Consider the following 16,513-nt stretch of genomic DNA (forward strand, 5'->3'; position numbering starts at 1 on the left):
AAGGAACTGCAGATGCTGGAATCCGAAGCAAAACACAAAGTGCTGGAAGAGCTCAACAGGTCAGGCAGCATCTGTGGAGGGAATGGACAAATGATGCTTCAGATTGGCCCCACTTCCACAATTAGTCTGAAGAAGGGTCCCGACTCGAAACATTGCCGATCCATTCCCTCCACAGATGCTGGCTGATCCGCTGAGTTACTCCACATTTTGCGTTTTGCTCGTTATAAATAATCTTGATTTATATTAGTTTTGTAGGTATCCTCTCTACGTTCAATTCACATATCCAAGGTACTGAATTATTCCAGAAATAGTTGTGACACACAACGTATCCAATCTTTCCTCACAAAGTACCCCTTCTATTGGAAACTTCCGAGATATGGGCATCAATAAGGTTTTAAGATATTTCTGAAATCCTCATTAAGCTTCTGAATATGGCACTAGATTCTCTACAATTGCACTTGCATCTTTTGTTTAGTCTGTACTTTCTCTGCAACTGTAACACTATATTGAAGATCCTCGGACTGTCTTTAATCGGACTTTACATTACACTATATGTTATACCCTTTATCCTGTATCTGTCTACTTTGTATGGCTCGATTGTTAGCATGTGTAATCTTTCCGCTGACTGGATAGCACGCAACACAAAGCTTTTCACTGTACCTTTGTACACGTGACGATAAACTAAATTAAATTCTACACTCTGGTATTTTTCTCTTTGCACTTCATGTTGTACTTGTGTCTGGCTGGATTGTTGATTTGAATGGATACAAGGCATTTCACTGTATCTCGTACACGTGAAAATAATAAACAATATAAATATGGGCAAAAAAAGATACGTAGCGCTGACTCAGCGGGTCAGGCAGCATCTCTAGAGAATATGGATAGGTGACATTTTTGAGATCCATCTTCAAGGTCTGACGAAGGTCCCGACCCAAATGTCATACATCACGTTCTTCAGAGATGTTGCCTGACCCACTGAATTACTCCAGCGTTTTATGTCTTTGTTTCTGTAAGACAGCATCTGCAGTTCCTTGTGTCAACAATACAAATATGGAATAGGACAGAACTTTAAATAGCAATCCAGTAACAGAAAATAAATTGGATTTTGATGTTGCTTCATCACTTCCGACCCCACTGTCAGAACCCACAATGGAACAGGCATTCCTTCGCATCGGTTTCCCATTTACTGGAAATATTATTTTTAAACTTAATGTCAAGAGCATTTTGTTTTCCAGTTCCAACTGAATTTCATGATTTGTGAAGGACAAAGTGCTCCAATTATTGAATTTACTATATTATAGCATGCGTCTAAAGAATACCATATTCATTTTATACCTATTACCAGATTTTGCTCCCATTATGGCGGCACGGTAGCGCAGCGGTAGAGTTGCTGCTTTACAGCGAATGCAGCGCCGGAGACTCAGGTTCGATCCTGACTACGGGTGCTGCACTGTAAGGAGTTTGTACGTTCTCCCCGTGACCTGCGTGGGTTTTCTCCGAGATCTTCGGTTTCCTCCCACACTCCAAAGACGTACAGGTATGTAGGTTAATTGGCTGGGTAAAATGTAAAAATTGTCCCTAGTGGGTGTAGGATAGTGTTAATGTACGGGGATCGCTGGGCGGCACGGACTTGGTGGGCCGAAAAGGCCTATTTCCGGCTGTATATATATGATATGATATGTCAGGACACTTGGTACTGCCCCCCTGGTGTTTCTAATATCACAGAGTTACAGTTCATGGTTTGATCCTGCGCTGTTTCATAATTCAACTTTCCAAAACGTTTTTTAAAAAATGAGGGACATGTGGAAATAAGGTTATTTTTAATTTTAAATCCAGTTGGTTCTCAATATCAATAAAACCAATGAACTGATTGTGGACTTTGGAAGAGGAAGGATGAGGACCAACAATCCTGTTTATATCAACAGGACGATGGTGGAGAGAGTCAAAAACTTCAAATTCCTGGAAGTGCATATTTCTGAGGATCTTTCCTGGACCCAGCACACTGATGCAATTGTCAGAGAGGATTCTCTTGAACTTCTACAGGTGTACAGTAGTGAGCATATTGACTGGTTGTATCACGGCCTGGTTCGGCAACTTGAACATCCAGGAGCGGAAAAGACTGCAAAAAGTTGTGAACACTGCCCAGTCCATCACCGGCTCTGACCTCCCCACCATCAAAGGGATTTACCGGAGTCGCTGCCTCAAAAAGGCAGCCAGCATCATCAGAGACCCACACCATCCTGGCCACACACTCATTTCACCACTGCCATCAGAAAGAAGGTACAGGAGCCTGAAAACTGAAACGTTCAGGTTCAGGAACAGCTTCTTCCCTACAGCCATCAGGCTATTAAACACCACAACCTCAAATAAGCTCTGAACTACAATAGATTATTATTATTATTATTGCACTACTGTTGTTTGTTTTTTGAGTATGTGTGTATATGTATGCATATATATATGTATATATGTGTGTGTGTGTGTGTGTGTGTGTGTGTGTGTGTGTGTGTGTGTGTGTGTGTGTGTGTGTATATATATACACACTGAACTTTCTTTTTCTCGTTTATCATATTGTTTAAAGTGTACTATCTTTACATATTGTGCTGCAGCAAGTAAGAATTTAATTGTTCTATCTGGGACATATGACAATAAAACACCCTTGACTCTGGAGATCAGGTATGTTTAGGCGGACTAAGCGGAGGCGTTCGGCGAAACGATCGCCGAGCCTGCGCTTGGTCTCGCTGATATACAGGAGTCCACACCTAGATTCTATTCTATTGGATGTGTCATCCTTACAAAGCAGGCTGTGGGAGGAGCCCCGTGTCACAAACGTTGAACAGTGGCCGGGCGAGGAGAGGGATGTTGATTTGCTGGCCGGTCTGGATTGAGGCGATGGCTGGAGACCCTGCAGCAGCCTCAGGCTCGACTGAATCGGGCACCGGTCCTAGAGACCAAGCGCATGAACTGGATGCAGCCTGCAGCGGCAGAGCAGTGGTGAAGGACATCTACAACTTTGCGTGGCCAGACCGACCCTTCAACGCTGTCTGAACAATGGGCCTTCAGGGCCAGCTGCATTGAAAGCAACTTGGACTTTGAAAATGGTGGCAAAACCTGGCAACTCTTGTATACGGCTTGGATAGAGTGGATGTGGAGAGGATGTTTCCACTGGTGGGAGAATCTAGGACCAGAAGTCAGAGCCTCAGAATAAAAGGACGTTCCTTTAGGAAGGAGATGAGGACAAATTTCTTTAGTCAGTGGGTGGTGAATCTGTAGAATTCATTGCCACAGAAGGCTGTGGAGGCCGTCAATGGAAAATTTTAAAGCAGAGATAGATAGATTCTTGATTAGTACGGGTGTCCGCGGTTATGGGGAGAAGGCAGGAGACTGGGGATAAGAGGGAAAGAAAGATCAGTCATGATTAAATGGGAGCAGATGTGATGGGCCAAATGGCCTAATTCTGATCAAATCACATGAATTTATGGTCTCAGTGGAGTATTTCTGTACATTCCTTGCTTAATCTGGGATTGCGTTTAGTGATAATTTACAGAACTGCATGCAAAAATATATAATTACCCTGTACCTTGGTTCATGTGATGATAAAGAACCACTGAACCATGAAAGTATGATCTCCGGGCTGTTCGAACAACAATTAATGAAGGCTCTAACAGTCCCCAATCGCCCACTGAACTGAATTTAAATTAGAGATACAGCGCGGAAACAGGACCTTTGGCCCACCGAAACCTCACCAACCAGCGATTCCCACACATTAACACTATCCTATGCACACTAGGGACAATTTTACATTTATACCAAGGCAATTAACCGACAAACCTGTACGCCTTGAGTGTGGAAATCCGAAGATCTCGTAGAAAATCCACAGTCATGGGGTGAACGCACAAACTCCGTACAGACAGCACCCGTAGTCGGGATCAAAGCCAGGTCTCTGGCGCTGTAAGGCAGCAACTCTACTGCTGCGCCACCGTGCCGCCCGAATTGCTGGCTCAGCGGTTTCAGGCAGCAGTTAAGAATGAAACACTTTGATGGGTCCGGAGGGCAAGAACGGCATATTTTGTTTACTTAAGACCACTAGTGAGGGAATGGAGAGGTATGGATTATGTGCAGGCAGATGAGATTAGTTTATCTTGGCATCATGCTTGGCATAAACATTGTGGGCAGAAGGGCAGGTTCCTGTGTTGTACAATACCATGTTCTATGTAATGAACCAGATAAGCTTTTACCCGAAACATCACCCATTCCTTCTCACCAGAGATGCTGCCTGGCCTGCTGAGTTACTCCAACATCTAAGCTTTTAGAACAACTTGGTAGTCTCCAGGTTACTATTGTATGCGTAGGAAGGAACTTCAAATGCTGGTTTAAACTGAAGGCAGACACAAAATTTTCTGAAGAAGGGTCTCGACCCAAACGTCACCCATACCTTCTACCCAGTGATGCGGCCTGTCCCGCTGAATTACTCGAGCATTTTGTGTCTATCTAGGTTACTATGATTGATACTAGCTTTTTATTCTTTTTATTCTTATCCTTCCTTTGTCCCGCCCCCTGACATCAGTCTGAGGAAGGGTCTCGACCCGAAATGTCAACCATTCCTTCTCTCCTGAGATGCTGCCTGACCTGCTGAGTTACTCCAGCATTTTGTGATACCTTTTATTCTAGATTATTGCTTCCAGTTAAGTTACCCAAATGGTGGCATCCAACATTGTCTCTGAATCAATCATATAGGCCTCCTAATCCTGCTCTAATAAGAATCTCAGCAATATGATAATACTCCCAAAACAAATAATTGTTGCTGTCTACTGATTATATCTTATTATGGGAGAGCAAGAACCCTGAACTCCCATTCCATTTCTGAAACCATTGGAATATATGCTCGCTTAGTTTAGGAAATCTTTTAAAAATAGACAATAGACAATAGGTGCAGGAGTGGGCCATTCGGCCCTTCGAGCCAGCACCGCCATTCAATGTGATCATGGCTGATCATTCTCAATCAGTACCCCGTTCCTGCTTTCTCCCCATTCCCCCTGACTCCGCTATCCTTAAGAGCTCTATCTAGCTCTCTCTTGAATGTATTCAGAGAATTGGCCTCCACTGCCCTCTGAGGCAGAGAATTCCACAGATTTACAACTCTCTGACTAAAAAAGTTTTTCCTCATCTCTGTTCTAAATGGCCTACCCCTTATTCTTAAACTGTGGCCCCTGGTTCTGGACTCCCCCAACATTGGGAACATGTTTCCTGCCTCTAACATGTCCAACCCCTTAATAATCTTATACGTTTCGATAAGATCCCCTCTCATCCTTCTAAAAAGCAGATTTCCTGCTACAAGTAGAAAGGTATTTTGCAACCTGAACAGGGTCCAATTTTCTGGACATACAACTTCTTTAATTCATTTAATTCAACTTCTATGCCTACTGCTCATAGCTGGTGAGTTGCAAGGGATTCCATTTGTTGGACGTATTATATAAACAGTTTTTTCCCACATTATAAAAGAATCTGTGCAACATATGATTCCCCCAAAAAATGTCAAGTGATTTCACTGCTGCAAGTAAAAGGAACATTCTTTCATCCTGAAGTCAAATTTGGCTGTAAATGAATGGAATATCTCAACGGGGGGGAGCGGGGGGGGGGGGGGGGAGGGGGAACCCAATCACATTTTTTAAACCTAAAATCTGTCTGTAATTAAATGTTCCTAAGTAATTCCGGGAAAGAGCCTCTTTGGAATTATTGGGACCTTTCTTCAATCTGAAGAAGCGTTTCAACCCAAAATCTCACCGATCCATGTTCTCCAGGGATGCTGCCTGACCTGCTGAGATACTCCAGCACTTTGTGTCTTTTGTAGATGAACATGGATGACAGGAAGTATTGTGTAAGAAGGAACTGGAGATGTTGGTTTAAACCGAAGATGGACACAAAGAGCTGGAGTAACTCAGCGGGACAGGCAGCATCTCTGGGGAGAGAAGGAATGGGTGATGTTTCGGGTCAAGTCTGAAGAAGAGTATCGACCCAAAACGTGACCCATTCCTTCTCTCCAGAGATGCTGTCTGTCCCATTGAGTTACTCCAGCTTTTTGTGTCTATGACAGGAATTATTATTGGCTCAAGAGCGGAATTAGATCATAGGACATAAGAACATAGAAAAGTACAGCGCAGGAAAAGGCCCTTTGGCCCCCAATGTTTGTGTCGAACAGGATGCCAAGATAAACAAATCCATAGCCCTTCATATCCATATCTGCACCTTTCTGAAATTTTTGATTATAATGTTTCCTAAATTTGCAAGTTGGCAACAAAAATAAAGGGGTGGTTGATAGCATGTAACAGCCACAGCAGAGGAGGACTAATTAATGAAGAAAGGTTTAAGTGCAGAGTTTCATCTGGCTCATAACTTCAGATACAACAAATCAAAGCCTGGCATTAATCTCAAAGTTTTAACTCAGCCTTCTTTCCACCCTCGTGGGTTTCTGTGCAGGGAATGAATGTCAAAGTGAGATTACATAGATCTATTGTGATCGGGTGATTGATGGTCGGCGTGGACTTGGTGGGCCGAAGGGAGTTTCTGAACTTAACTCTAAACTAAACGGCTTTTATAACTGGGAAGAGATGACTGGGCCATATGCAGATTTCCCAATGTGTGAGGTGAGTAGACCCTCACCACACAGTAACATCTTGTCTGGGGGAAGTAAGTAGTATTCCTGTGAATGTACTGAATACTGGACCCCCAAACACAAGGTTAAGAAGTTCCAATAACAATAGCGTTATACAGAACAGGCCACAAGGTCGATATGGAGTGAATGCGCATCACCTACTTAATGCTTTGGATTACAGTGAAGGCTTCCTTTCATTCAAACACCATCTTCTGGTGCAATCCTGGCATCCTCAAACCTCGCAGCACAGGTGTATGGCATGATCGGTCTGGACAACACGCAGAGAGGTTTCATTGTATCTCGTACACATGACAGCAATAGACTAAAGTTCATTTTGCATATTGATTTTTTTTCAAAGAAACATCAAGGTAGCCCCTTGCCCTCCACACAGGTGCAATGCAAGAGCCACACAAGATGACACAACTGCTACAGTGCAGTATGATATGCCACCCATTTAGTCTATGCCGTGTACATTTATTTCCTTGTGAAACTCAGTGGGTCAGGCAGTCTCTGGGAAGGGAATATTCCTTTGTAAATCCTTTGGTGGCAGCTTGGATTCTACAGATAAAGTGCTGGAGCGACTCAGGACATCAGGCAGCAGGGTGTGGAGGGAATGGACAGACGACGTTTTGGGTCAGGACCCTTCCTTTCCAACTTGAGACGTCATCTGTCATTCCCTCCACAGATGCTGCCTGACCTGCTGAGTTCCTCCAGCACTTGGCTTTATGCTCAATATTACAGCATTTGCAGTTCCTCGTCAGAGAGTTCCATTCTCAGCATGGAAAGAGGCCCTTCATCCCAACTTGTGCATGCCGAGAGAGATGCTCCATCTACACAAGTTCCACCCATCCATGTTTGGCCTTTAAACCTTTCCTCTCCAAATATGTGACCAGGTGTCTTTTAAATGCTGGAGTAACTCAGCAGGTCAGGCAGCATCTCAGGAGAGCAGGAATGGGTGACTTTTCGGGTCAAGACCTATCAGACTGATTCAGACCCGAAACATCACCCATTCCTTCTCTCCTGAGATGCTGCCTGACCTGCTGAGTTACTCCAGCATTTTGTGAAATAAATACCTTCGATTTGTACCAGCATCTGTAGTTATTTTCTTATACTAGGTGAATTTTAAATGTTGTTAGAGTATCTGCCTCAACTACCTCCTCTGGCACTTTGTTCCATATACCCACCACCTTCTAGGCGAAAAGGTTGCCCACCAGGTTCCTATTAAATCTCTCCCCTCTCACCTTAAACCTACGTCTTCTCAAACCTAGTGTCTCCCTGCAGTATGTGGCCTCACTTGGGCAAATGAGGAAGTCATCAGCATTAACCAGCCGAGATGTTATAGTTTAAAAATAAGAATGAAAAATAAGAAAATAATAATAATCATAATAATAATAAAGGAAGATAGGCACAAAAAGCTGGAGTAACTCAGCGGGATAGGCAGCATCTCTGGAGAGAAGGAATGGGTGACTTTTCGGGTCAAGACCTTTCTTCAGACTGAAAGTCAAGGTAAAGGGAAAAGAGAGAAAAAGACAATGATGTAGAGAGATATAAAAAACATAGCACAAAAAGTAAGGAAATTTGTGTTTGGTAGATTATTTCTTTGTTGTAACAATGCTTCTTGGCAATAAATCTTATACCGTTGGAAAGCCTGTTTATTTCCCTTTTAAATGGTGCCACATTTGTAAGGAACATGCATTTGTGGGATGAGCAGCAGAGCTGAGTATATGGGTTGCGCCCATGAAAAATTTGCCAAATGTTCTCTGCCAATGCCAAACAGCTTATTCTGCTGTTGCTATTGACTCTTGTTTTGAGCTTCTGGTACCCCCAGGTGCTGACAATCAGGTGCCTGATGGGCACCTGATTGGCAGCATCTGTGAGCGTGGGTCCTGCTACAGTGGTCAGTAGGTGTCTGCTCCAAGAATCGTCATGCCACGTTTGACTGATCTGGATAGGGCCCGTGCGATAGGGCAACTTCAAGCTGGTGTTCCGCAAAACCAAGTTGCGGCATTATTTGGAGTGAGCCCTAGTACCATCTTCAAAGTGAAGGCCAAGTTCCATATAACGGGGGATGTCAGAGACAGGCCGCGAAGTGGGCGTCCCAAGAAGACGACACCTGAAGAAGACTGTTTCCTCACCCTGTCAGCACTTAGGAACCGTAGGCTGTCTTCTACAGATTTGCAGTCAAGGTTTGCAGGACGATATGGCCGACGGCTCTCTGCCCAGACAATTCGGAACAGACTGCACGCAGCCGATCTCCAGTCTCATAGGGCTGCCAGGAGGCCTGCCATGACTGCCCTTCACCGTCAGGCCCGTTTGCGCTGGTGTCGGCAACACGTGCACTGGCACCTGAACATGTGGAGGAACGTTATGTTCAGCGATGAGTCCAGATTCTGCCTTCGGCAGTTGGATCATAGGGTCAAAGTGTGGAGAAGACGCGGAGAACGCTATGCTGATTGCTGCACCGATAGAGTAACATCTTTTGGTGGAGGCAGTGTGATGGTTTGGGGCGGCATCTCCCTCACTGGAAAAACGAGGCTTGTCATCATTGGAGGCAATCTCAATGCAGAGAGATATCGAGATGAGATTCTGCAACCAGTGGCAATCCCATATCTCCACAGTCTGGGACCGAACTCTATCCTCCAAGATGACAATGCTCGCCCCCACAGAGCAGGGTTTCTCAGAGACTACCTCCAGAATTTGGGAGTGGAGAGGATGGAATGGCCTGCCAGCAGTCCTGACCTCAACCCCATTGAACACTTGTGGGATCAGCTTGGGCTTGCTGTTCGTGCCAGAGTGACCAACACAACCACATTGGCTGACTTGCGACAAATGCTGGTTGAAGAATGGGATGCCATCCCACAACAGTGTGTGACCAGGCTGGTGACCAGCATGAGGAGGAGGTGCCAGGCTGTTGTGGCTGTGTATGGTTCTTCCACACGCTACTGAGGCTCCTGTTTATTAAATGAATAAATTGTTAAATTGCCAATATGTCTTGTTTCTTCAGACTTCAATCATCCAATCCACCAAACAACACCGAACAAGAGTCAATGGCAGAATAAGCTGTTTGGCATTGGCAGAGAAGATTTGGCAGATTTTTCATGGGCGCAACCCACATACTCAGCTCTGCTGCTCATCCCACAAATGCATGTTCCTTACAAATGTGGCACCATTTAAAAGGGAAATAAACAGGCTTTCCAACGGTATAAGATTTATTGCCAAGAAGCATTGTTACAACAAAGAAATAATCTACCAAACACAAATTTCCTTACTTTTTGTGCTATGTTTAGAACAATGAATGAAAGACATGCAAAACAGTAACAATGATAAAGGAAACAGGCCATTGTTAGCTGTTAGGTAAGAACGAGAAGCTGGTGCGACTTGGATGGGGAGGGATGGAGAGAGAGGGAATGCAGGGGTTACTTGATGTTACTTGAAGCTGAAGTCATACCACTGGGCTGTAAGCTGCCCAAGCGAAATATGAGATGCTATTCCTCCAATTTGCATTTAGCCTCACTCTGACAATGGAGACAGAAAGGTCAATGTAGGAATGGGAAATAAAGTGTTTAGCAACCAGGAGATCAGGCAAGTCCAGGCAGACTGAGGGATGTGGGGTGGTTGAGTGGCAGAGAGGGAAGAGAGACTTTTTTGAATACTTTTGTAACTTTGTCGACGCACTTTACATGGCGACACTTGCATACTTGTACTGTATGCAAACAAACAATCTCACTGTACCAAGTACACATGACAATAAAGTATCAATCAATAATAATAAGAAAAATAACAAATAAGATTAACAATATAAAAATAAAGAATATGAAAATCAATAATAGTAAAAATCAATAAAATAAGGAATAACAAGATTAAGAAAATAAGAATAAGAAAATAAAGAATAATAGTAAGAAAATAAGAATACGAAAATCAAGAAAAGAAAACAATAAATAACAATAAGAACTTAATCTTAAAGTATAATGATAGGATTATAAAAATTGTAAATAACAATGTAAATAAATAACAGAAGGAAAATAATAAGCAAACCCAATGCTCACATTTACTTCAAGAGGGCTTGTTTACAAAAACAGGAATGTAACGTTGAGGATCTATAAGGCGCTGGTAAAGCTGCATTTGGAATATTGTGAGCAATTTTGGGCACCATATCTGAGGAAGGATGTGCTGGTTCTGTAGAGGGTCCAGTGGCGGTTTACAAGAATGATCCCAGGAATGAGTAGGTTAACCTGTGATGATCGTTTGTCCGCACTGGTCCTGTACTCGCTGGAGAATAGTGAAAGACTTGGATAGAGTGGATGTTTCCACTAGTGAGTCTAGAACTAGAGGTCATAGCCTCAGAATTAAAGGACTTTTTTGGGGAAGGAGAGGAGGAGAAATTTAGTCAGAAGGTGGTGAATCTGTGGAATTCTTTGTCACAGAAGGCTGTGGAAACCGTCAGTGGATATTTTTTTAAGGCAGAGATAGATTCTTGATTCGTACAGTTGTCAGAGGTTCTGGGCAGAATGGGGTTAGGAGGGAGAGATAGATCAGCCATGATCGAATGGCAGAGTAGACTTGATGGGCCTAATGGCCTCATTCTATTCCTATTCCTTATGACAAAAAATATTAATAAAATGAAAATAAGAACAAAAATCAAGAATAATAACTGTAAATAAATACCAAAGAAAATAAAGAATATTAATAAAATAATAGGAAAAAAGAATAAGAAGAAACTAACATGAGAGAATTACAATGATTATCTGCTCGACCCAGGGTGGCGCATGCGCGTTGTCCACCCTGGGGCCGCAGGAGCCACCGGGCGGAGCGGGCAGAGCGGCCGCAGGCGCCACCGGGCGGAGACGCGCTTGCAGGAGGAACCGAAGCTGCAAATACCTTCGGCGCAGAGCTCGCCGCGCCGCTGAACCGCCGCAGGCAGCCTTTAAACGCCGCGGACCCGAGAACCCGCCCGGCCACCGGCGCCGCCATCTTGGGGTGATAGGTCGCCCTGGGGTGGGTGGGGTGGGGTGACGTCACGCGGAGGCCCTCCCCGCTGGGTGAAGTTGTCCTGAAGGTAAGTTTACAAACGCCTCAAAACAGGCTTCAGCGTCACTCTGCAAACTGGAGCACGCCTGGAGGAACATTGGCAAACGTAAAGCCGTGTGGGGAGCTGCTTGGTTGTGGCTGACAAGCAGGCTTGGTCAGCCTTTTAGTTTAGTTTAGTTTATTATTGTCATGTGCAGTGCTAAGCTTTTTGCTGCATGTTCTCCAGTCAGTGAAAAGACTATACGTGATTAAACCCAAACTGCCCACAGGCACAGTGTACAGATACAGGATAAAGGGTATAGAAATGCTGCTGTTGAAATAAAGATTTAAAAGAGTGGAGTGACTGTAATGTATGATCGCAGATCCACTTCTGGGACCAGTAAAGACCATCTTGCAATCTATCCTTTGCCTGTGTCCCTCCCTGTCCACTTCCCCCTGTCCTGAGAATTGACGAAGGGCAGGGACACCCATTGTAAATGTGTTGCTGGTGCATGAAGCTGGTTAAAAATGATGTGAAGAATGATGGCACCATCGAAGGAGGATCAAGGAACTGCAGATACTGAAATCTTGAACAATACACAAGAGTGCTGGAGGAACTCAGCGGGTCAGACAGCATCTGTGGAAGGAATGGTTTAGGTTTATTATTGTCACATGTACTGAAATAAAGTGAAAAGGTTTGTTATGCATGTTGTCCAATCAGTTCAGATACTACTATACATAAATACAATCAAATCAAACTCAAGTACAATAGGTAGAGAAAAAGGGAAGAGGAACAAGTGACGTTTTGGGTTGAGACACTTCTTCAGACTTGCCATTCCCTCCACAGATGCTGCCTGGCTTGCTGAGTTTTTCCAGCATTTTGTGCTTTGGCCACCATCAAATGGATCTACCTGAGGTGCAGCCATTATCACCAAAGATGACCACACTCTAATCTTGCTGCCACCATCGGGAGAAGGCAGAGGAGCCTGAAAACTGACCACCAGGTTCAAGAACAGTCCCAGCAACCATCAGACTCTTGAACACTCCACACTAACCTCAGCAACTATGATCTTCTATGGATTGTGTCTTTAGCTGCATTACGGGGTTTTTTTTTTGCATTATTATGGTTACCCAGTAATACAGTCGTTAATTTATAGTATTTTTAATTATATATTATCTGTATGTATTGTGTTTATAGGACTGTTATGCAGCTACAAGTAAGAATTTCATCGTTCTATTGGTACATATGACAGTTAAACACTCTTTACTTGTATTTGTACACATTTAAACTGACTATTAAAAAAAACCATCTTCCATGTGATCAATTTCAATATGTGAATACTGTAATATCATCATGTTAGTTTTAATCACAAAATTGAAATAAGAAAAACAATTCTGACTCTATTCATCAAAAAGGAATTCCCAGAGCATCAATTTGCTTTGCATTTCCTTCATCATTCTAATAAATTTGGCAAGTACCTACTACTCCACATGAAAAAATCCTTCATGACCTCAGAGTTAACTGATCTTTCACCAATTTGAACTTGTAGCCTCCTGCTTTGCTTTAAATAACGTATAAGATATTCTGGGTCGCCACTGTGACATCAATCAAGAAATAAATAAATGTGCATCACTTCTTAAAGAAGTTAACCATGAAGGGAAACATCAAACTATGTAATGTACAAAGTCCTTACACTAGATCATGGTTTTTCTGCAGTTCCTAATGGTTATTTAAGGCCTCTTGCATTGAATAATCACAGAGTAATCCTTCTCCACAGTCACAGAGATGTGGTTTCAAGCATAGAAGAATGCAGCCAGCCAGTCAGTTGTCTTATTCATCTTGGATCCCTGGTTGTCAACTACATATTCAGTATGGGTAGTTTACAACCTAACGTTATGAACATTAAATTCTTCAATTTTAGGTGACGAATCAACAACACTCCACACTTTTTCAAGTGGGTCACGAGACTCAAGAGTGTTTTATTGTCATATATGTCCCAAACTGAACAATGACATTCATACTTGCAACAGCACAACAGAATATGTAAACATAACACTCTGTAAACAATATAGTACCAGCGATGGACTGGGCTCCCCCTTTCTTCCCTGTGCCCCACCTGGATGCTCACCCATTTCTTCCACTATTACCCATCCCCTGCCTCCTTTACCCCTTCCCCAGGCTTCACATTTCATGCATCTTCTCTCCTCTGTCTTTTGTAGTCCATCCCAACTCTGGCCTTTGTCCGCACATCTGCCAATCAAAGTCCTCCGCATCTGTATCCACCTATCACTTGCCTTGCTCTGTGCTGCCCTACCTCTCTTCCCCCCACGACAATCTCAGGAAGAGTCCCAACACGAAACATCGCCTAATCCATGTCTTCCAGAGATACCGCCTGAGCCGCTGAATTACTCCAACATTTTGTGCTCTAGATGTCCATCAATACCAATATTTCTCAGTTTAAGCTTTATGACAATTCCAAACTGATTGCTACTTTCAGCAATGAATTAGTTCATTTGCTGCTAATTCTGAGTTGTTAGAAATTTAAGAGCCTCTATAAATATCTAGAAATTGCGCAAGCTTACTTTAATTGTATTTCCTTCCTAATGAATAAGATTTTTTGTAGAAATTCCTTAAATTTTAACATGGAATTACAATTGCACAATAACTGCACAGATGTACTGTAACGAGCAGCACTACAACAAAATGTAAAAGATTCTTGGACAGGGATATTTTTTTTTCCATATTTTTTTCATATTTCAGATACAGCGTGGAAACAGGCCTTTTCGGCCCACCAAGTCCGCGCCGCCCAGTGATCCCCGCACACTAACACTATTAACACTATCCTACACACACTAGGGACAATTTTTACATTTTACCCAGTCAATTAACCTACATATCGACCAAAAGCAGGTAAATGTTCTATCTTTGATGCGGCACCCCCGTACCCCTCTTTTCAGTAACCCCCCCCCCATCTTGTTGCACACCCATTTCTCCCACTATCCCACTACTCTCCACCTCTCCCTATCAACTTCCACCAAAATCCCTCCCTCTGGGTTTACATTTCACTCCTTATCTGACAGCCTTTTGTCTTTTTCACCTCCAGCTTATGTCATTTACTCCACCCATGTGCCAAGCACTTCCAGCATCACCTGTATCCACCTATCACTTGCCAGGCTTTGGCCCGTCACTATCTCTCTTTTCCAGCTAGTGCAAAACATACCCCAAAGTACTTGGTGCAACCAAAGACACAGTCCACAGAAGATCATAACTGCTGCGGTCAGTGTTGTGCAGTGTTCAAGAACCTGATGGTTGTTTGGGAAGATGCTGTTCTTGAACCTGGTGGTCACAGCTTTCATTCACACTAGAACATTGATTACTTGGTAGACACAAAATGCTAAAGTAACTCAGCGGGTCAAGCAGCATCTCTGGAGAAAAGAAATAGGTGACTTTTCGGGTCGGAACCTTCTTCTGACTGTCACCTAATATCTCCAGAGATGCTGCCTGACCCGTTGAGTTACTCCAGCATTTTGTGTCTATCTTAGGTATAAGCCAGCATTTGCAGTTCCTTCCTACACAATGATGAATTGATATTGGTTAGTATTGTCACGTGGAACTTTGTTTTGCGTGCCACCCAGAGCGCCCCCTGGGGCATTGGAGGGGAGAGCCCAGCCCGCTCACCAGCACCCATCCTCCTCCATCCACCACCATCTCCACATAACATGCCGACAATCATGAATCTTCAACTGTTACAAGTTGCTGTCTTCAGAAGATAAGTTAAAATTTGAAAAGGGAAGGATAACGACAGAGGTCAAACAGAAAGACTTAACAACTAAAGGTTAGTGGTTATTTTATGTAGCTTTACAAAGGCTCCACAACGGAATACATTGCCGTTGCCTTCCTTTCTGTCGATGTATGAAGGCGAGGAAAATCAAGGAGAAAAAGAGAAAGCAAACCATTTCCGTCTATTTATATCCCTATGTCGGGAACTGCAGAGACTTCCATCTGTGTCTCTGCTTGTGGCTGACATGAAAGCTTTACTAAGATAGATGATCTTGCATGGCACTGTACATTACACATCTTGATTGAATCAGCTAGAAATAGGACAAAAGATGGAATACCCAACTTGCTGGAATCAGCAGACATTTATCGTAAGTTGGCCTATTTTAGCCTCCTGTCCTCGAACATTAAACCCACCGCAATGGCCCACAGCAATTGTGTTTGTAAATCTCACAAGTTCATCTTTATTTGAAACTATTCCTAATTCCATATTTTTTGTGGCATATGTTCGTTGATAAAGGGTTTGAGAGAGAGTTTGTGCCAGCTATTTCGTTCTCAAAGGGTTAGCTCTGGATAAAAGGATTAATATCTAAACAAACATGTCACTCACCAATCTGACCTTCCTTGGTGCACAGTTTTTGAACCTTGCTGTCTTCGCCATTCCCAATGTGGAGGGGAGCGGCCACCTGCACAAACATAGCCCTTCGACGGAGTCAGACGTCCAATCGAGGCATCTGATACCCTTGTGCATGCGCTTAATGCACAACAGACCCAACACCATCTTGTGCCAGACAATGTCTAACGTTAGAGCTCCACTCTTGGCAATCAGGGTGGGCCTGATTGATAGACATCTGGCTGGAATGGGGAGACTGAAGCCACCCTGGTAGATCAGCAGAGGTTTGGAATACTCTGTGAGAGTCTCTATTATAGATACAATACAGTAGGATCTTAGTTAAAGAAATAGCCCTTGAGGCAGTTTGACATAAGGCTCAGTGTTCAATCCACCTAAACAATATTGAAAAAAGAAGGCTGGCATATTTTTACTACCCATTTAATTTTCTAATAATAATATTGCAAAC

General features: G+C 43.3%; 1 protein-coding gene across 1 annotated transcript in view; it reads right to left on the reverse strand.

The window, feature by feature from the left end:
• Positions 1 to 11,620, reverse strand: part of wars2 (tryptophanyl tRNA synthetase 2, mitochondrial) — a 43,942-nt gene extending 32,322 nt beyond the window's left edge. The window contains exon 1 of the mRNA XM_078408667.1: positions 11,528 to 11,620. Within this exon, the coding sequence (XP_078264793.1) occupies positions 11,528 to 11,620 (93 nt within the window). The remainder of the gene's footprint in view (positions 1 to 11,527) is intronic.
• Between the last annotated feature and the right edge of the window lie 4,893 nt (positions 11,621 to 16,513).

This window comes from Rhinoraja longicauda, chromosome 12 (genome assembly GCF_053455715.1).
Source record: "Rhinoraja longicauda isolate Sanriku21f chromosome 12, sRhiLon1.1, whole genome shotgun sequence".
Classification (NCBI taxonomy): domain Eukaryota; kingdom Metazoa; phylum Chordata; class Chondrichthyes; order Rajiformes; family Arhynchobatidae; genus Rhinoraja; species Rhinoraja longicauda.